The 21,741-nt window shown below is 39.0% G+C and overlaps 1 protein-coding gene and 1 long non-coding RNA gene across 4 annotated transcripts in view; one reads left to right on the top strand and one right to left on the bottom strand.

Annotated features, from left to right (window-relative positions):
* Positions 1-21,741, bottom strand: part of dtnbp1b (dystrobrevin binding protein 1b) — a 34,370-nt gene that overhangs the window by 6,987 nt on the left and 5,642 nt on the right. Inside the window, exon 1 of one of the 3 annotated variants that reach the window (XM_081612644.1) lies at positions 4,405-4,977. The exons of 1 other annotated variant lie outside the window; for it this stretch is intronic. In XM_081612644.1, the coding sequence (XP_081468770.1) occupies positions 4,405-4,579 (175 nt within the window). In that variant the 5' untranslated portion in view covers positions 4,580-4,977. Of the gene's footprint in view, positions 1-4,404; positions 4,978-21,741 lie in introns of those variants that run through there. One more of the 3 variants, XM_081612645.1, reaches the window with a different exon arrangement.
* On the top strand, positions 172-21,315 carry LOC103472424 (uncharacterized). Its single transcript, XR_001777124.2, has 2 exons — positions 172-258; positions 21,140-21,315. It is a non-coding gene; the product is annotated as an uncharacterized LOC103472424 (long non-coding RNA).

Genomic DNA, 21,741 nt, shown 5'->3' with positions numbered 1-21,741 from the left:
GCTCACTGAAACGGGGAACAAAGTAAGTAAGGCTTATTTCATCCGTCAAATTTCTGTCTTTTCCAGGAGGAAGATTCGGGGAGGCCAGACTCAACCCTGACAGGTCCAGGTCAACGGTTACCGAAGCAGAACGACGTGGAGCTCTTTTGTGCTTTGAGGCGTTCAGATATTCTCCGATTCACCCCGCCGTTTGTAACTCAATACTCCGTCCGTCTGCTGCAGGCTGCACAGGGGAGACCACACTGACTAACGTCTCGAGTGAGTAATCCCCACTGCTGCAAACACATCAGTAAACCAAGAACCAACCTCCTGGTGTGTGTGTGTGTGTGTGTGTGTGTGTGTGTGTGTGTGTGTGTGTGTGTGTGTGTGTGTGTGTGTGTGTGTGTGTGCGCGTGTGTGTGTGTGTGTGTGCGTGTGTGTGCGTGTGTGTGCATGTGTGTGTGTGTGTGTGTCCTCCGAGGCTCTGAAGCTTAAAAGACGAGGTTCAGGAGAGAGATAAATTTGTATCGTTGAGCAGCACAGAACTCTGCTGTGATGGTTTACAAGACTAGGGACCCTTAGCCTTCAGATTCGAAGTGTCTACAGTACTAAACCCTGCATTTAGGTCTGGACTTTGACTGGGACATTCTGACACGTGCACATTCTTTGACTTAAATTGTACATCTGGGCGGTTTAGGGTTGTTGTCCTACCTAGAGATGAATCTTCACCACAGTCTTAACTATCTACAGCTTCTTCCGGGATTTCATGTTGCTTCATTTATTCCACCGTTAACTTTGACTAGCTTTCCTATCTCTGTGGGGAAAAAAAAGTCCCAATCCCACAGCATGATGATGTCACCACCTTGTTTCTCCGTGTGGATGGTGTGTTCAAGGTGTTGTGCAGCGTTTGTATTGTGCCACATGTACATCATTTGAATCAGGTGAAGCAAATACTAGGTCACTTGAACACACACACACACACACACACATATATATATATATATATATATATATATATATATATATATATATATATATATATATATATATATATACAAATAGACTTTTTTTGGTCTGAAATGCAATATGTATATATTTTTGTACAGTTTTGGCTTATTTAGTGCCTTTTCTGAGTCTGAATACTCCAGTGAAAGATGAATCGATTACTTAATTAGTTGACAATTATTTCAACAATGGATTCTTCGCGATTAATCATTTCAGCCCTACATATTCGTGTTGAATCTTTGAGATATTTTAACGTAAGGCACAGTTCCTGGTTAGTAGAGAACGGGGGATGGAGGGTATGTTTGTCTGAAGGGAAGAAATTAACTTTGCGTAATGCTTTCTGACATGATGGAAGCATGACTGTGCTGTTCGTGAGTGTAGGCACTGATGCAGCCTGGAACCTTGGAGGGGGATGTCTCTTTACTTTTTCTCAATTTTTCTCTGACAGACAAGGGTTACATAAGTCCACCCACCGACTGCAGCGCGAGAGTCAGTTTAATATGTCACACCAAAACATATTAAACTGATCCATACATTAGCTGTGATTTCGATTGAGCTTGGACTAAAAGATTTGGGCAGCTCCTGGACGTTCCTCCTGTGAATTTACATCTCACAGTCTCCCCTCCTCTCCAACTGCGGCGTCAGGGACTCAACACCCTGACATAGGAGATAGAGTCCTGATAAACTGTGGGCTGTGGCAACAGCAACAGATGGACACACACAAAACCAAAGAATAATGAGCTCCCATAAGAGCTCCCACTAATGCTCCTCGGAGACGCAGCGGAAAAGAATAGCACTCTTCTTTCTCTCTGTCATTTCTTATCCAGCGTCCAATTTATCTCATTCATCTGATGTTTCATGTTTGTCCCTCGTCTTTCCCCCCCATGACTCTGTCCTGCTTGGCTGGTGTGTCGGTGTGTGTGTGTGTGTGTGTCTTAGAGAGACCGCTCTATTAGATTAAGGGCCTCGGGGAAGCTTTGTTAAGACTGTCAAGCATTGTGCGGGGTTAGTAGCTGCGGAAAGAGAAGGCATAATGGAAAAAAGAGGCCAGTGTGGTTAGTTATAATTAGGGCTTGTAGACAGACAGTAATAACAGTACTGTTGGATTCTGGGTTTTATTTTATTTGTCTCTAATCTAATTCTCAATCCATTGCTTTCCTGTACTGACTATTTGTTCACGTCTTTGTTCATGGTCACTGAACTGAGTCAACTATTTATTTCTCTGCCAGTCTGCGCCGCATCTTCCGTTGTCTTATTAAAGTATATATTTCCAAGCAGATCTAGGTGTTGTTAATTTGTTCATTCAGTGTCAAAATTGTGATCTAGAAGAATACATTTCAGGTTTGGACAGAGTTTTTTTTTTTTAGGAACAACAAAAAGGCTCGTGTGTCCTGCAGGTCTGAGCAGTCTCAGTTCTTTGAATATTTGGAATCTGATATGTAGAAATGACTCCTGACTCCGTGAAAGAGAGTGAAACACTTGCATATTTTAAAGCCAAACTTTAAACTATGTAAACCCTCAATCAGTCTTAATGCACGTAGACATATCCTTAGAGTGCTTACACTGAGCCAAACTGTCTTTATTCACTGGATAGGTAATGGAAACTATTGTTTTGGCCACAACTAAAAGAACATTTTCTCTTTTTTTCATTTTAGCTTTAATGGTGTACCCTCACCTCAGACAGCAGCTGGGATCATTTGCATAGTCTGTGGTTAAAACATATCAGCCTGTTTTTGTCTGTGAGGCCAGCAAGGCTGGACTGCATTTTGTTGGAAACAAACAACTGTTATTTTATTGACAAGTTAAATGTTTATCATTGTTTATAGTATTAAGCATAGAGGAAGTATTGGCTGATGCAGCTTACTGTTTATCAGTGTCATGTGACCTGACGTGTAGAGGGCAGGTATGTCCAAATTGTGGCACAAGAGCCATCTGTGGTCACTGGACTGCTTTTGCGTGACTTTACCATTCACAAATGGTACAACTTTAGCACAGACACTCGATGCAGACAAAATCCTCTTTTCAGATCATGGCACAAATATTCTGATAAATTAAAAGTTAGATACAGAATGCAGTATTTATCTTTTAAGAACTAAGCTTTTCGCTTTCATTTTTATTTTTACAGTAAGTAGGACCAAAATTATTCAGTGATATTTACCCAAAACTCAAGTCTGCTTTTGAATCATTTTTTCAGATTTGGGTGGATATAGCAACTGATTTTGAAGAGAGAGTGGCCCAAATCCTACACTTACTCCCGAGACTAGGCATATGTCCAAGACCAAGAAAACAGAAAAATCTCCAAAAATTTGGAATCTGCTTCCTGTTCTCTAAATATGGCAATTTCTTATTCTGGGATCTACAGTATATAATAGTTTATATAGACCACTCCAACAAAACCTGACTGTTCACTAAAATATTGCATGTTACGATTATTTTTTAGCAACGAAAAATTTAAAACAGTTTTTCCCCACAACAAAACATACTCACCTAATAGGTGTATTGGAAATGCTTTCCAGCATGTATGAAACTAGTCAATACATTTTTATCAGGTTGAAAGTCAAGCGTTGGGTAAAGGAAGCAGAACAACTTTTTAAGTGTTTCCAGAAGTTGGCAGAATTAACAAGTAAAACAGAAAGTAAGCATGTTGACATCGTGGTTTTCAGCTTCAGTAGTTGCAAAGCCTCTCATAGAGTTGACTGAAGACTGTGACTGTGTGCTTATTAAAGTACGTTATGAATGTCACTGGTAAGTGTGACCGGTGACACACAGGCGTAATATTAATACATACTATAGAATCTCAACATACCACATGTAAACTCTTCCATTGTCATCGCCCTCTCTATAATTAGCAGCAAGTTTAATGTACCTTACTTTTTTTTCTATCTCTTCTTCTTCTTTCCAGTCCAAGCCCCCCCACCCCCCCTTCTCGCTTCTCTGTGCCTTTGCAGCATCACAAACGACGCAGCTACATACATCCTCCTACACGTGCTGCTGTGGCTACAGGAGCTATTTTTAGCTCCCACCCATTTAGCCTAAAGTTTGTGCTGATGAATTTCAAATAAAGGCACAAATAAGCATTTCTCCAAGGTCCGACACATTCTGCTGTTTCAAGCATCCTCAGTGGTATGCTTCTAACTTATACTGTAAAAGGCTCACAGCGTAACACGACTTGTGTGTGTGAGCAGTAGTGAACACGCACTCGCATAGGAATTTACATCTGCAAATGATTCAAAGGACCGGAGCTACATTGTTTTAGTCACAGCAGATAATGTAAAGAATGACAAACTAACAAGAAAAAACAAAACAAAAGCAAAACTAAACCAAACACAGGAAAGAAATTACCAAAAGAGAAAGAGACAAGTCAAGTTAACATTAAATTGGAAACTGACAATGCAAGTTCAGTGTGTAATGTTGTACTACCTGACTTTGTGCATGCTGCGGTGCGTAATGCATCTGATCCAGCCATTAAATAAAACAAAAATACAAATACAAAAACAAAAAAAAAAAAAAAACCCAGTACGTTTAAGTTTGTCTGTTCACTTTGCCACCTTTTACGTGCCGCATCTGTTCTCAGCTGGTTTTGTGTGCTTTGCATGCAGGAAGCAGAAGCCACAGGAAGAGGGGTTGCATGAGTGCAGGCATGTGTGAGTGAGTTTGAGATTCTGCACCTGTTTTTTTTTTGTCTTTCTCTGACAAACCGTAGTAGAAACCATTCAATTGCAAACGACTATCGCTTTTTTACATTTTTTTAAGTCATTTTATTTAATATCTGTAGCTCATCCGTTTTCGTTTCACACCAGCATGATTTTTGCATGAGACATTTTCACATGCATAAACGTGTTTCTATTTATAGAAGCGCAGACAACAAGCGGCATTAGGAGTTACTGTAAGAGGACACGCTGAGAACGGACTGCAATTGAAATGGAAAGCAGATACTCCCATCAAAGGTTGCTTGTGACTTTGGGATTCAACTCACTCCCTGCAAGTGGTGTTGAGTTTTTTTTTCTTCTTTTTTTTTTTTTTAGAAGCATGCCGATTTAGTCATCACATCTCTTATCTGGGCGCACATTTCAAAGACTTTTTTTTTTTTAAACATCTTTTCAGCAGCATTTCTGAAGCATCAAACTAAATGGAGCACTTTCAGAATCCTTTAGACTCAGAGGGTCTGTAGCCAGAGAGCTAACAGGCCCTATTTAAGCATCTGCAGCAGCACTGATAGGCAACAAGAAGCCAACCTTTTTTCATATGGAAATATTATAAGCCATCAGCAGCAGACTTAATTTAGTGGTGAGCCTTTCATTTGCTCTCCAGTGGTATCCTGCTGTACCCATAAGCTGTGACAGTGGAGCCTTGATTCCTTGAACTTCTTCAAATTTGCTCACATTAGAAACACAAACTAATAATTTTTATTCTTATTTTAGGACTTTATATGATGGACCAGAAACATATGAAATGGAAGGAAAATAATGCATTATATTACATTTTGACTGAAGGGTGTCTTGACTTTCTACTTTATGCTTTGATGTAAAAACCATTTCAACGTGGCTCTAGCTGTACGTTTAGGATCTTTATCCTGAACCTCTGGTCCAGTTTCCTGGCTTTGCTCCATCCATCCTTACATCAGCTCTGACCCGGATGAAGAAAAGCTTCCGCACAACATAATGCTGGCGTGTTTTACAGTGGAAATGATGTGTTCTGCTGTTTAAGTTGTCATACACACGTAGGAAGGATCTTTTGTGTGGTTGAAAAAAAAAAAAGTTGCATTTTGGTGTCATCCGACAGCCTCCGTCAGGGGCGTCAAACTCAATTTCATTTTGGGTCATATCAAATGTCTGAATGTTCTTAAAGGGCCGGTTGTGCCAAAATATACTGCTAAAAAAAAATAAAGGGAACACTTAAACAACACAATATAACTCCAAGTAAATCAAACTTCTGTGAAATCAAACTGTCCACTTAGGAAGCAACACTGATTGACACGACGAGGGTCCCCGTTGTCAATCAGTGTTGCTTCCTAAGTGGACAGTTTGATTTCACAGAAGTTTGATTTACTTGGAGTTATATTGTGTTGTTTAAGTGTTCCCTTTATTTTTTGAGCAGTGTATATTGATAAAACCAATTAAACTGTTGAAATATCACTAAATAGCTGTTCCTCCAGGATTAGTGATTTTTGAAGTCAAAATTGCAGATTTTGTGGTGCCGATTTAGAAAAGTGAGGAATTTTTACTGTATTTGTGCTAATGCATGATATTAAATGTGACTTTTTATCATTCGTCATATCAGTTACGGACTATAACTTGACATCAAGTAAAGCTGAGGCAGCGGTCGCTTTTAAACTCGATGTTTTTGATCGACTTTGAGAAGATTTGCAGCAAAATCAGAAAAGAAATGTGGAGATTTGTTGATTTTGTGTTAATTCTGCAGATTTGTGGAAAAACTGGAGGGACTTTTTGATGTAATTTGGAGTGTAGAGGGCCACATAAAAAGCTACGGCCGGCCATATTTGGCCCTCAGGCCTCGAGTTTGACACATGTGGCCGACATGCTTGTTGTGTTCCCTGCATGCTTTGTGAAAACTGGAAGTAGAAACGTTCTTTTTAAAAATAGCCTTTCTTCTTCATTGGAGGACTGTGCACCACAATTTCCAGATTTCTGTTTGTACAAAATACAAAAAAAAAAAAACATTTAAAAAAATTTTGTTCTATTTTGCAGTTATGTGTCACTGCTTTGGGTGCCAACATAAAATCCCAATATAATCTGTACATTAGGATCTGTGAACACAGGCGCTGTGGATCTGTGGATGGATTGTTTGATATGGGATGGGATGGGATCTGCTGTCCAGTTTGCTTGTAGTTTCAGCCAAAAAAAAAAAATCTGGGCCTGGAGCCACCTGCCTCTATTTCTGTGCATATGTGGAAAAAAGAAAAAAACTGAACGTGACAGAGAGAGAAAGAAGGAGTGGCAGCGCGATGCAGGACGAATGTTGTTTTTCGGTCGTCAGAGAAAGAGAACAAGCCCAAAGCTGTTTGTCACATCAGTGCCATTTATTTTGCAGAATTTGACACCTTGTGTCGTCAAACGCTGTGTTGCTTCTATAAAACAAGCAAAAAAAAAAAAAAAAAAGAAAAAGAAAATGTCATAAATGGATCTGCTTTGAGATGGTATCTGTATTTGACTGAATGTATTTTGTCATCGGGGGTTTATTGTGATTTTCAAGTAGTCTGCAGCCCAGTCTCTCTGAGAAAAGAATAGTCTGTTTTAAACCTAAAAAGTAGCCCTTTTCATCTGACTCTCTACACAGATAAAATTATGCAGCCGATACAATCCCCGCGTGGCTCCATCCTTCATTTAAATGAGTTGTCTGGTCGCAGATGGATTTGTTTTCTAGCTTCATTGTTTTTTTGTTTTTTTTCTAAAACCGCACCACACATCTTGATGTCCAAGAGGCAAGGCTGACGGTGAGGACAGACAGCCACTTCTTCTTCTTCTTTTTTTTTTTCTTCTTCCTTTTCTTAAGCCCTGCTCACTCAGCCCTGGTATTTTTAGATTCTGTCCGCCTCGCTGTATCTCTCAAGTGCTCAGGTTTCCGCCAAAGGCAGCCCCCCATGTTGTAAATAACACACACACAATCACTTCACTCTCTCTTCGACACGCTCACACACCCAGAAAGAATTACTTGCAAGCTGTTGGACGAATACACACGGCACAGACAATGCATTTCAGACAATATGAATGAACTTTGAGTGGCAGATTACAGTACAGTACAATACACTGCCTACAAGGGGCGGTTGTTCTTGTGGCTGAAGAGTGATTTTTATTTATTTTTTTTTTCTGGAGCTTAAATGCTGTTGGACTTAAATGCAGTTGTGTAATAATTACAAGTTATATATAGTTTGAGTTAGTTGGGGAACCCCTTATTTTTCTGTTTCTTTCCATTATGCAACATCAGTGGTCAGTTACTAAATTAAAAACTTCAAGAGGTTAATGTCCAGCGATTAGCTAAGTTAATAAATTCCTACAGAGACGAACTTGTCAGATGATTTACCTCTTTTTACTGAAATGAAACCCTGTAAAAATAGGGTAAGTGTATTTTTACACACTGTATGCGGTTTAAACTGTACATGTTTCTGTTCAAGAGGGCATTGCAGCAGAGAGATGTTTTGCTTTGTGGGCTACAAAGTGCTCTGCATGCTGTGTGGGTGATGAACAAAGTTTACCACACAGGTTTTTATGAATCCCGTGATCTACCACGAGAGGAACCGCTTTCCCAGTTTTTATTCTCAATTTTTCTCCGTCAACAGAACGAGTCCTTTAAAGCCAGGGTGTCATTATTGTACCATTTACATAATTCTATTATGCGCACTCAATAGCACGCTTTAAAAAGCAGGATTTGTGCTGAAACTATTACAGGCGAATTTTAAATTGCGCTGAACTCAGCTGCATTTAAACTCGAAGCGCTGCGATGGGTTTTGGACAGGAGTCTCACATTTCTAGCGAATTTCCTGGCTGAAAACGCATCAATTTGTGTCCAGAGTCATGGAAGTGTAGCGCAACAAATAAAAAAATAAATAAAAAAAAGGTTTCTATTTTATTCACCTCTCACTCGCAGCTGGCTGAGAGCAGAAACTCATTTTCACTGGTTTGCAATCAAATTAGCATTTGAGACAATGTGGCAGCAACTAGTCGATAAAGGGAATCTGAAGATGGGCCTCGTCAAAAGAAAATGAATGCAATAAAAAAAAAACTAATTCAGCAGGGATGTTTTTGAGTTGAAGTGTTATCTGTTAGTTCTGCAGTTACTGAGTGAAACAAAACTCCTAAGTCATGACTGCAATCGGCAGCTGCGTTGTTGACATTTACCTGCTGTTAAGACCAACTCTTCCTGCTTCGAGCTGCTCGCTGAGAACACGGAGCTCGTGGCTGCTCTCCTTTCTGCCCACGTCTTTAACCATTTGCCGTTATTCTCATCCCAAACCTTGAGGTGATGAACACCTCAAGGTTCCTTCTATTTCTCCGTCAGCGGCTGTAATCGCCACAGTGGGAGAGTGGAAACAGATTAAACCAGTTTTCTAACTACACGTGTAACCAGGCAACTGTACGCCAACATGCAAGTTGGAGCTCTGTAGGAGGGCTTCTCGCCTCCTGCTTAGTCATTTGCAGTGAGAACACCAACGGAGAATATTTTTTTGTTTTTATTATTAATAAAAATCTGGACTTGGTAGATGGTTACAGACACCACACTGCTTACGGGACCTCCTCTATTGATAAGACGTGGATGATGTGGATAATACAATTCGACTCACTCAACATAACGGATGCTCCACACTAATGTGGGAAAAATCAAGCTTTCATTGACATCGACGTGGTTTACTGTCTGTTAATTAGCATTGCATGTAAAAAAAAAAAAAAAAAAAAAAGCAGACGCATCGAGTGACACAAGCTGCTTAGACAAGATGAAATATGTGCAGATCCCCGCAGGAGCATGTATGCACAACAACAGGCCTTGCATCAAATCAGAGGCGTCAGCTACTGTAGCAACCCGAAGATTCACAGCACAAAGATGCATGTTGGACTCAGGAACGTACCAAGTGCAGGACAGAAAGGGGGGGAGGGGTTGAAGGTCACACGTGTGAGCCTAACCTTGCAGAGATTAGAAAAATACTCCTTTCAGTCTCCAATGGGCATATAAGAGGGAATGTTTTTCTCTCATGATAAAACCTGACAAAATGAGCAGAAATGACTCCGGGAATCATAACTTTTCATCATTATTTTCACTGCCTACACTGCTTTCAGCTCTTTAAAAACTGTAAATATGGATTTTACAGTTAAACTGTGGCAGTCTAAATCTGCAACATGTTTTGGAAAAAAAGTTTGTTTTGTCAGTGTGCGTGATCAATGAGTGGATGTTGATACCAAAATGAGCATTAATGGGTAATTCAGAAAGTTTCAATGGCGATAAAGGGCTATTTTACTTATTTAAAAAAAAACAACATATAATTTAGAGTAAAATAATTTTTTTGACTTGTTTGACATTTGGACCAATTTATATTTAGAGAAGTGTAAAAACTGAAACAGATAGACTGGTTAAACATAGACTGAACTATTCTGCACCGACTGTCTACCATTCAAAACAATATTTACAAATTGTCAACCTATTACTCTGTAACAATGCTTCCCAAACCTGGCCCTCGAGTCCCCGTGCCCTACATGTTTAAGGGTTTTCTTGCGTTCAAACACCTGACTTAAATAAATAGGTGATTAACAGGCTTCTGCAGAGGAGGTCATGCAATCATTTGCACCTAGAGACACGTCTAAAACATGCAGGTTTGGGAACCACTGTCGTATAAAAATAAGAAAAGAGTTGTCCTCGATTCTCTGTTTGGAGCTAATCTAAAAAATAACCTTAGCTTGAGCAAAGCATAACATTTTAGTTAAATTACATAATACACATTAAGGACAGAACAATCAAAATGACTCTTAGCAGGTGTGTTTTTGTTTTTGGTTGTGTGGGGGGCCCAAAGAAAGGGCTCTCCCAGAGAAAAAGACAACAGCTTCCCTATAAAAGAGAAAAGCATGCAATGGACTAAAGTCTAACTTCAATGAAAACAACACAGACAATGCTAGTTATAAACTACTACAGTGTTGCAGTTTACAGAAGGTCCTAAGAACTTTGTTTCACTCTGCAGTGTTTACTTCTGTTTAGATCTACCTGCACAGCCACAAGGGTGAAGGCAACACTTACTGCAGAGAAACACCGGTGTTGTTGGACCTCCTGGGTCTATTAAACCGATTGAGCTGATTTTTTTTTACGTTTCCCCCCCCCCACTCCTCCGACACCTGACACTTGACAGAGTCTGTGTGCTTGACAAGGCAGTGAAGTGAGAGTGACTGAGGTCTTTGGTTATGATGTGTAATACAACCACTGCTACATTTCCCAGCTCTCCTTTTTGCTACACAGCGAACAGCTGCACTGTGCTTTCCAGCTCTGGGATATTTAGGAACGCCTGCCTGTTTGTTTTCTTCTCTGAATAGGAGTTTCAGACCTAAATACTGTGTGTATAAAAACCCTGAAGGAGAAGCAGCAATGTGTTCCAGTGAAAGTACTGGATGGATGTAGTGTGAATGTTTTCTTTGGGGTTTTTTTTTTTTTTCAACCCATCTGCCAGCTGACATTTAAAGCATGCTTCCCGTACTGCAAGGCATCTGGCCTTTGTAAATGTGTATATTCAGTATAACATGTGTATGTTAGCGTGTCTTCAGGTGTAGCTGATAGGAGGCGGATTCACAAAGAAAGGGGACAGATGGTACGATCAGCAGGGAGGAGACGACAGTAGCGCGTGTTCAGCCTGCGTTTGACGACTTTATAAATGAATCTCAAATCCTGTAGTCAGGAAAGTGAATAAGAAAAGGACATTTTGTTAATTCTGTTTGCCAAAAATCAGTATTTTAGAAACTCACTAAGTTAGATGTCATGTCGATAGGTTTGGTGATAAGACAATACTGGATCAATGTGTCCAATGTTACCATCAAAGTACTACTTGTGTGCAATATTCATAGAATTTCATTGTTTCTAAAGCTATGCATGAAATTTGCATGCATACATGCAAATTTTGTGATAAATGTATTTTCTCAAATTATGAACAAATCTTTGTATTCTGGTCTTTCATCCCCAAAGGCTGTTTGCTCTTCTTTCCACTTCAACTGATCAGCTAAATTTTATGATTTAGTCAAAATGAACCTCAAATTTCTTAAATTATTTCTTTAAGGAGATTACATATTTGTGATCTTACAGATATTGTTCTGTTTACCTGAAACATTGCAGTGGATATGAAATGAAAGAAGGCATCATAACCACAATCTCAAAATTCTGAATGTGAAGCAACTTTTTTTTTTTTTTTTACTAGAATGGTCAAATGTTTATAATATATTAAACATGCAAAGCAGAGCTTAGCAGGCTGGTTGCTTTAGTTAACTTAAGACGCAACTCTCTGAAGTCAGAGAAAAAAACCTAATTGGCTAATTTTAGGCCTCCCTATAAACTAAAAACACATGATGAAACTCCCTCCACAGGGTAAATGAATGTTTCCTCAGAACCAAACTCTTAGAAATCTTTTTGTACATATCAGCTAATATTTATTTTTGCATAGTCCGTGCAAAGTTTGTCTATTTTTTAAATAAGCATGGCAATATCATTTTCAAAATGTTTCCACCTTTTTGGGCATTAACTACATGGTTTTGAATTTAAAGTGGAGAACCTACAGATGTACCAACACCGATAGAAGGAGAATGTTGACCTCTCTTAAAATTACCTTTGAAGGCTGTAAGCTCGAGGCGCCTGCAAAGCCAAAGAAACCGTTGTTATGGAGCTCCATGTCTGTCGGAATGCAGTTGAACCTGTGAGCTAAAAACGACAGCACGTGTTAAGGCACTTTATGCTTTTCCTGAGTGGGTTCTGATGTGAATACTGGCAGATGCTCTGGGGGTTTGTAATAGTTCAATTTGATTTTTTTTTTTTCTCCCGTTTTCCTATTATACTATTCCCACATATATCAGAAATAGGTCAATTTCAAATTAGGCCACCAAAACAACCCTTGGCTCAACATCTGAGAGTCAAAAAGATTTCTGATGACTTGTAGGTCGTTAATCCGTTAAATTTTTTTTTAATATATATATTAAAAAGTGCATTTAATTATTCCTGCCATAGTAAATGGTGTGTAGCTTAGACAAAGATATTTTTTGTAGTAGAGAAGAGAATAACTGTCTCAGATATAGTCTTTAGTACACCGTTAGAGTTTTAGTGTTTCAATTATGTATAAACATAAATTCTTAAACGTAAAACCATTTCTCTTCGAGTATAACTGATACTCAGGAGGGAGTTGTAATTTATGCTTTATATTGAAAGCTATAGTATTGATGTCTACATTTTAGTGTTTTTTGTTGTTTTTTAAACACAAGTCGACAAAGCACTATAGCTATAAAAAGGTGTGAAAACGTGTTTAAAATATACTTTGGTTTAAACGCCTGACTATTTGCTTTTTTTCCAAGAGCTCCGTTTTTACATAGAAGCATAAAATTGCGTGCCACCCACCCCGTTCTGCGGCATAGATCCAGAGAAACGGAGAAAAGGCAGTAAGATCCATAGAGAGGAGGTTGTTTCATCTGACAACAGCTGACAGTGCATTGTCAATCCAGCAAGAAGAGAGCAGACAGGGAGCGAGTGGACTCACCCAGCTCATTATAAGCCTGTCAAACTATCCTCAGATCAAAAGCAATTTACCAGTTTACCCCAAGTGAGCAGCCCGCATTAATCTGTTTATGCAACACACAGAAAAAACGGTGTAACTAATGTTTGTGGCATGGCTGGAAAAAAAACGAGGTTACACGATGTGTCGAAATTAAATCCTAAAGCTAATCGGAATATTGCAGTTCCAGTCTTGCTTCATTTACTGCTATAAATGCAGCTAAACACGTCCTTACAGAGAGGAATTAAATGCGTCTCAGTGAATGAGCTTAAAAAAAAGAAATTACACATCCCATATTCTTATCTGTGCTCAGAGATAAAAAAAATAAAAATAAATTAAAAAAACGGGAGAAAGGCACATCCCAAATCGATGATCAGCCAATTGACTCGGCTAAACTATGCCAGAGTTGGATACGAATAATTACAATCTGGAATGTTTCGCCAGCACGTTACGCAGGATAGGGCAGCGATGTTCAGTGTTGTGGTGGGGGGTGAGTGAAATCGTACCACTCTCCAGGAGACCATTAAAAATGCTTACATTCCAGAAAGCAGCCAAATTCAGGAATGGATGAGCTGGTGAAAAGAGGGGCAAATGCTGAGGAGGAGAGACATTTTCCGTCAGGTTAATTGCTTGCCTTGAAGGGAAGCTTTACTCACGCTGATAAAGCAGCGGCTTAATGACTGTGCACAAACCTGGCCACTCTGATCCTTACAACAAGGAGGGGAAGGCAAAGTTAGGCAGACAGAAATTAAATGCACAGGAAAAACATCCGGGGAACACAAATTCCTCCTGGGCCTTTTGAACCGTCTTGGATACTTTGCTCAGGCAAATGAGTGTCCTCTACAAATGGACTGGATTGGTCAAGTTACGAAAAATGATTAGGCACACAGAGACTTGTAGATACTCACGTGAATCATTTACTTGGATTTTGATGCAACTCTCTCCTTTTGTTGCAATAAAGCCATCTTTACTGAACGTACGTCATCAGAGCGGCATCAAAACACAAAACAATATAATCACAATGTTTTGTCTTGTGTGCTGTACTGGAAAAACAAATTGAAAACGGTGACAAAAACCGCAGGGACGCAAGATGACGAGCACATCAGGGTATCACAAATTATTGAAGTATCTCTATTGCTACAACGAGAAGAGAAAAGGTGCGGGGCTTCCAGAGAGTCGGGCCTCATGGCCTGTTTTTATTTGAATAGCTTGCTAAACCACAGGCTGTTCACATCTTTTTGTTGACATAATGAATCTGGTCTTTACCTCTCAATCTATTCTACAATGATACTAAATGTTACTGGAGATGGCACTGGCTGCTGCTCTCTGTTTAGATCCAAGATATCTAAACGGAGACCAGCCGAAATACCATTCATTAAGTTCTGCAGAGTTCAAAGCAAAGCACCAAGTTTATGAAGCGTGAAAATGACCTTTTTTTTTTATAAAGGAATTTTTCTTCTCCTTCTAAAAAAAAAAAAAAAAAAAAAAGAAACAGCATCCATTTTTAATTAAACAGCAGGATTTCTTATTTGCACTTTCAAATATTTCTCAGCTTCTGCTTAAGATTCAGCTCCCTGAAATAAAACTTGCTTACTCACACCTTCAGAAGGACTGCGTGTTTGTTGATTCACTCCCTCTTTAAATAAAGTGCTTCCTGCCTGCTAACTATACAAGCCAACGCTGTGACTAGACTTACTTTAACATTGCTGCCATCTCTAGTGATACGTTCTGTCCTCAGAGTTGACTCTGTAAGGACTATATGAAAAGACAGAACTAAAATGGGAGAACAGGGTTTACCTGCAAGTTTGAAGGCAATCAAGAAAGCAGATGTTTGTAAAATAGTTTAACAACTTCTGAGAACAAAACGTAGAGCTATATCTTAAAGAATTTACTTCCATCCATTTTTGCTAGTTTTGTTATCAAAGGACTAGTTGGGACATATTACAAGATGATTTATCAGCAAGTCATATAAAAAAACAGAGCAAAAATTGTTAGTCCGGTGTAAATACCTCACTTCTGCATGAAAACAGTGGGAGCAGAAGAAACGCATGACGTCACTGTAGCACAAAGTCAGTCGGAAAGAAGAGATGAAGCTCTACTTGTTTTAACTGATGCATGTTGGAAGCAGTACATACCGGCTTCCAGAAAAAAAAAAAGATAATTTCATTGGGAAGTAAATTAAGTAGGACAAAGTTTTGTTGTAAATCAGTAAAACTGAGACAGAATATCATTCTTCACAAAAGCATGCAATGCCTCGAACTACAAACTTACCCGTCTTCAGCTGAAAAACCCTGACTTGAAGATTTTTTTTACATTTTTTTTATTGCTGTGTCTATTCTCTTTGTGCAGAAATGTGCCCCTCATCTCAGAATATGCGCTTTGATATGCGACACAGTTGTCACTCTGGGTGTAAGAACCCTCCCACACACATGTTCACTGTGATCAATGTTTCATCAGTCAATGTCAGAGTCAGAGCAACAACTAGTATGGAAGCGATGCGTGCATGCATCTCCATTCAGAGGAGCAGATAAATTGCACATTATCTTAAGCACAAGGTATCTTGTTAAACCAGAGAATGAATCTAAAGCAGGTGTTCCGACACATGTTCATTTAGGCTGTTCTATTATTTAAGCTAATTAGGAAACATGTTTTGCAAATTTTGGAATTAATGTCTGTGCTGTTGGAGGATGAGCAGCACTGTGAGAGATTTGCACTTTCTTGAATTCGCCAGAATCAGACGGGAAAGACTTGGAAAAAAATTATACAAGCTGATGCATGGCAAAAAGATCTAGTTGGGTGTAGTCGTGACTAAATTCAGGAATTTAACAGTTGTAAAAAGCTTAAAATAAGATAAATATACAGTATATTCATACTTGTATTTATTTATCCACACTTAATGACCTCTCCTAGGAAGGACTTTTATCGCTTTGGATAAAAGTAAAAGATCCAGTTTATCCGAAGCACTGAGCAGCAAATAAGTGCTATCTGGATTATTTATGAAAATAGATCACATGGCCGCCGGAGCCGTTTCAAGCATTTGGCATGATGAGCTGAGTTCATCTTTAAGAATGAAGGCTCAGTTTCATATTGTTGTATGGGACTGAGCAATATCATCTGGGTCTAGGCAGCAACATGTTTTATAGGAAAGCAATGCTGTAGCGTGGTTTACACTATTAACATGCAAGGCGATATATAATTCAATGACATGGTTGAGTTTTATTACAGTTCATAATCACTTATGAAAAAAAGGGTCAATCGACTCAACCAAGTGTCAGAATCAGAGAATGGTGTAGTATAAAACAGAATATTATGTGAATTTCAGTATTTGTATGTTCGTAACTCTCAATAATTCATCCAAAATACTTTACTAGTAAAGAAAACAACCAATAGATAAATGGGTACAAGATGGTTTGTCTGCGGATACTGAATGGACGTAAAACAGGACAAATTTGTAAGGTGTTGGTTCAGGATCAGGGCATGAAATGCCAAGGTGGCAAGCTGACCTCGATCCCAGCCCCACTCCATCCAACAAACACTGAAATCTGCCCCAATGCAAAAATTGGCCTGTATTAAGTCACTAGATTTAGCTAAAATCACATTGCTTCTCACCAGCTGAGATGCTTGGGATGGGATGTACGTGTGCATGGATGTCGAAGAGGCAGCCAAGTGGGATAATTTAACTAACACTATACAAATCTATACAAATATGATTCCTTCACATTCCCAAGAGCTTCTCTTATGTAATACGATGACAGAGTCAATTGAAGGCAGAGGCTGAGATTATGTATAGGTCTATGTCTGCATGTTGAAATACATGGAGCTACTACTATGTCTTCCCATCATAACTTAAATAAATCCTCTAAGCAGTTGATGTGCTGAAGTTTCCACCAGCGGCACAGAAAAGCTGGATGATAATAGTTTAGAGGAGAAATGTTTTCATGTCACATAGTGACCCAATCAAAGTCCAAACACAAAACTGCAAATGTTTCAGTTGGTCACATCAATCTATATGAATGACGTTTCCGCAGAAAATGAGATCTGCAAAGACAATCTGAACATAGTTTTAAGTTAATATGAGCAACTTTAACAGTTAGTAGCAACATCAGAGTGTCTCCAGTTTTAGGTAACAATCAGTGCAAGGTGTTCTGTTTTGTGCTTCATCTAGGAGACAAGAAAACTCATCACACTTCTGGAAGAAAAACACCTGATTAGTGCCACAGAGGCTACGTGCAGCTCTGACAATCCATCTGTTGTTTTGTTGTACCTGATTTCCAAACCGTCACCTGGTAAACAGCACAAAACCCTCCCTCCATCCCTCACTCAGAGCCACACTGCAGGCAGGTTTTTATGCGCTTACACGTCCCCATTTATCGCACGCCAAATGATAAATCCGTCAAAAAACTCTGCCAAACAAACATAACGTGCAGGAACGTCTACGCAGAACCAGCGGCAGCAGGAAAGAATATATTTGCGACACTAAGTAAAATTGGATCATTTGTGTTACTGAGCATTTCATTTTGTTAAAGGTCAGATTAAGGTTGGTTGCTGCAAAACAAACGCAGAAAAATTCATTTTTGGGGTGTTTGATCCAAGACAAAGAAATGCTGACTGTTTGCCACACAGAGGATAGCAAAATGCTCCACAACATCAACACGTGTGGAGGAAAATTACAGTCAACAGAGCAACTGTATAAACTAAAGACATTTCCAGTCAGCTCAAAACGTTTCTGAATATCAAATCAGGATGTTAAATCTGAATCCGACCTCAATTACCTTTTCTTTAAAATTTTTACATTTGAGCATATTTCGAAGCAATGGCTTAGAAATGAGTAGACTGGAAAACCAAACACCCAATATATATATATATATATATATATATATATATATATATATATATATATATATATATATATAGGGTGACTCGAGACTTTTTCACAGCATTGCCGTGGAACAGCTGGGTAAACATATGACTGTAAAGGAAAACGCTAAAGCCAGTGTATACCTGCAGAACACTTTCAACTTGCTGGAAAATAAGGAATAAACTCCATTGCACAGTCCCAGAGAGTTCGGATTCGGACCTAATTAGTGGATCTCTAGCCGTCTTATCGCACGTTCACTGCTCTAAATTTTCTGTCTCTCCAGTTCCCAGAGGAGTAGGAGGAGAGGAGAGAAAAATCTGATACCCCACCTGCTGAGGTGCTTCACACGGGGAAGGAAAATACAATCCGAACGCCATCTGTGACCACAATACGAGACAAAAAAAAACCACGCTGATTTTATCTGCTCAAGTTCTAACAAAATAAGATGTGGGAATTTGATATCTATGGTATCTGTACTAGAAAACAAACTGTAGTCTGCTCACTTGTCTGTTTGTATAAACCAGTGTATTTCTGCACACTTTAACACAAGCTGTCATCCAAGTCCCCATTTAACGGCGTATCCAGACACATTTGCGAGGGTGTCTGAAATCTTCTGACAGGCTGAATTCAAATGAATCTCCCTCTATCTTTTCCACCTCTGATGCATCTTCTGAAACTAAACAAGTTCCGACCGCGCTCGTAAAAATTATACATCAGTCACTGTTGCCCTTAAATTACAGTTATCGTTCAAGTATTCGTCCCTTTGTCCTGCTTCACAAGTATATTTTTCATCACAATGACGAGCAACATTTGATTTGTGGTTTCTGCTAGAAAGGAAATCAGCAGAAAATGACTCTTTGTCGCTTCAGTGTGATGACTAAGACTAAGGTTTAAAGTAAAACATTTGAGTTGTATCTAAAAAGAAAAAAAAAAAGATTTAGAATATCTTAATATCTTGACGTTGATACTATTTATAAATATGGTTCTCAGTACAGTTCTATACAAATTTTAGTTGCTTTGTTGCATATTTCTCTTCCTCTGTAATTAGTATGAACTTCTCGACTTTCATGTGGAGTTGATATTGCTTGGTCATTTTTCCAGCTATATTTAAAACCAATCCTCCCATTTCTATGCAGCAAAAATGTGTTTTTTATTTTATTTTTTTATCTAACGTCTCATCATGCAGCAGGGGAAGCTCAGGTCTCGGGTATTTGGTTATTTAAAAAAACAGTATCTCCGACTTAATCTGGAGATAAAACTGGTTATCAGAATCCTCTCTAAACCTTCCTGCCACAGCCGAGTCTGCAGATGTTGTTCTAAAAATATGCTACAGTAATATAAAATATGGCTTCAGGGGCCCCCTGACACTCGGGCTGCTGGGTTGTGTTTACTCTTAGCTGCAGCTTCATGCACATCGAAGGTCTAAGAGGCAAAATACAGTTTGCCTTGCCTTCTTTGTAGCTCGCTAACCCTTATGGAGTTGTTGATTTGCATGGTGAGACCTTTCAAAAATGATTTTAAAGGCACAAATCTTAATTAGACCCCGCTTCTCGCCCGAAACGTTAGCTGGAGATAGGTACCAGCGTCCCTCCTGACTCCACTAAGGGACAAGGATGCAAGAAGATGGATGGATGGATGGATGGATGGATGGATGGATGGATGGATGGATGGATGGATGGATGGATGGATGGATGGATGGATGGATGGATGGATGGATGGATGGATGGATGGATGGATCTTAATTAGACAGAGAAATAAGTTTTATGGGAGCAACAGTTTTTTTTTCAGAATGCAGTGGTTTACTGGCCTGTTGCATGAAAATCCAATCTTATCCTTATAAAAGTTGCACCATGGCAGAGAGTTTGATTAGCTTTAGCAATGAAGTATATTTTGAATATTTCCACTGAGAGACTGAGTTTAAAACTAGCAGACTGAAGAGTGAAGTCAGAAGCATGAGCGTTATACAGTGCAGTTGAAGAAAAAAAATATTTTTCATAGAATTACAGGTGTTTAAACTCTGACTGTCATGTAACACGCTCAACTTGAGATGGACATTTTCCAGATGAGGAATTTTATTTATTTGGGAAGAAAACATGTTAGAGATGGGTTTAAAAAAACAAACAAACAAAAACACAGCTTCATGATCAATTTCTCATAAATAAACAACAGGATCCTAATTTACATTTCTTCCTCATATGCAGTTCTGACCGGAGGCTTACATAAACTTATTGAGAACATCAATTTTACATTCATTTAGGACTTTTAATTATTATTTATTAGAACTGGGTGGAATGAATATACCTGAGAGAAGTCATTTCACGCACATATTTTAATGTTCAAAATTATACGTGTAGTCCCAAATGTAAAACATATATCCAAGCTTGGAGCACCACCATGCCTGTGACTAAATTGTACATGAATATGTTTTATGCATGTTTGGAGGAACATGAAGGCCATCCTCTTTGGCGCTCAACATAAAATTTACAAGAACCTAGAACAAAATAACAAAAGCATGTGGTATATCTCACAAATACTAGTTGTAATAATCATTTATTGGTTGTAAAGAGCTAAATAATCTTTCCATTGTGGATGATGGTGCTGCAAATTTCAGCACCACTGCAACAAACCACAATTTAAAGAGCAGGATAAATACTGTGGACTCAAAGCCCATCATTTTGTTCTTTACCTTCGGTGCCCCGGACCCTTAAAATACTGCCTTAACAGCTTTTTGCTTCTAAAATTCATGACTTGCCGTCGTCATCCGTCTCCCCTCAGCTTCACCTGTTTCCCAATTTATTCTGCCTCCTCCGCAGTTTATGCCTGTCATTTTGATTCTTGTTTACCAATTCTTCGTTTCATTGAGCTACATTCTTCACCACCCAGCTTCTATTTCCTCGCTTTTTAATTCTCTTATCCGTCATCTGTCTTCAAGTTGTCTGCTTCTTATCGCTCTCTTTCTCCCTGTGGCAGTCTAACACGCAGAATCCCAAAAGCACCTTTGGTGAGAGAACGTTCTTTCTGTTCTGGCTGATAGATTATGATCTGTCTTGTCGTTACAGTTCAGCAGAATAAACAACGTTAGCGTTGAGGAGGAGACCTGCTGTCTGGGGTTTGCCAGCGGCGCCTGCTGTGCCAGGTGGACGCAGCTTGGGAGGAAGAAAGATGGACACAAGGGACAGAAGGACGGAGACTGAAAGCAGCAAAGTAGGACATAAGCTTGGCAAAGAAAACCAAGGTAACAAATTTCTTAACAGTGCCTGACCTTGTAAAAAAAATTTAAATATAAAAGAAATTAATGTATGTATGATAAGAAAAATAAAGCGGAAACATAAATAGTTCTAATTGTTGCGGAAAAAAAAAAAAAAACCTGGAAGACGTGCTGTGGCTCTCTAAAGTGTGCATAGCCCCATTCAAATGAAGAATTTTTCTTTTTCATTTAAAAAAATTGTGACAAATCAAAATGTTGTACCTGCATGTTTTAACACAACTTAATTCACCAGAAAAACAAGCAAAACGATGAAAAGACAAGACTGAAACAAGGTCAGAGAATCTGCCAAGAAGTTGAGAGCAAAACAGAAGAGGTTTTCAATAAACACAGGTTAAGTTCCCTGTTTCCCCTTTATGCCTGGAATGAGCAGCAGAACTCGTTTCTCTCGTGTGA

This window comes from Poecilia reticulata, chromosome 11 (assembly GCF_904066995.2).
Source record: "Poecilia reticulata chromosome 11, P_reticulata-male-v2, whole genome shotgun sequence".
Classification (NCBI taxonomy): Eukaryota; Metazoa; Chordata; class Actinopteri; order Cyprinodontiformes; family Poeciliidae; genus Poecilia; species Poecilia reticulata.
The sequence above is the reverse complement of the archived record's forward strand: the minus strand, read 5'-3'. Positions and strand labels throughout refer to the sequence as shown.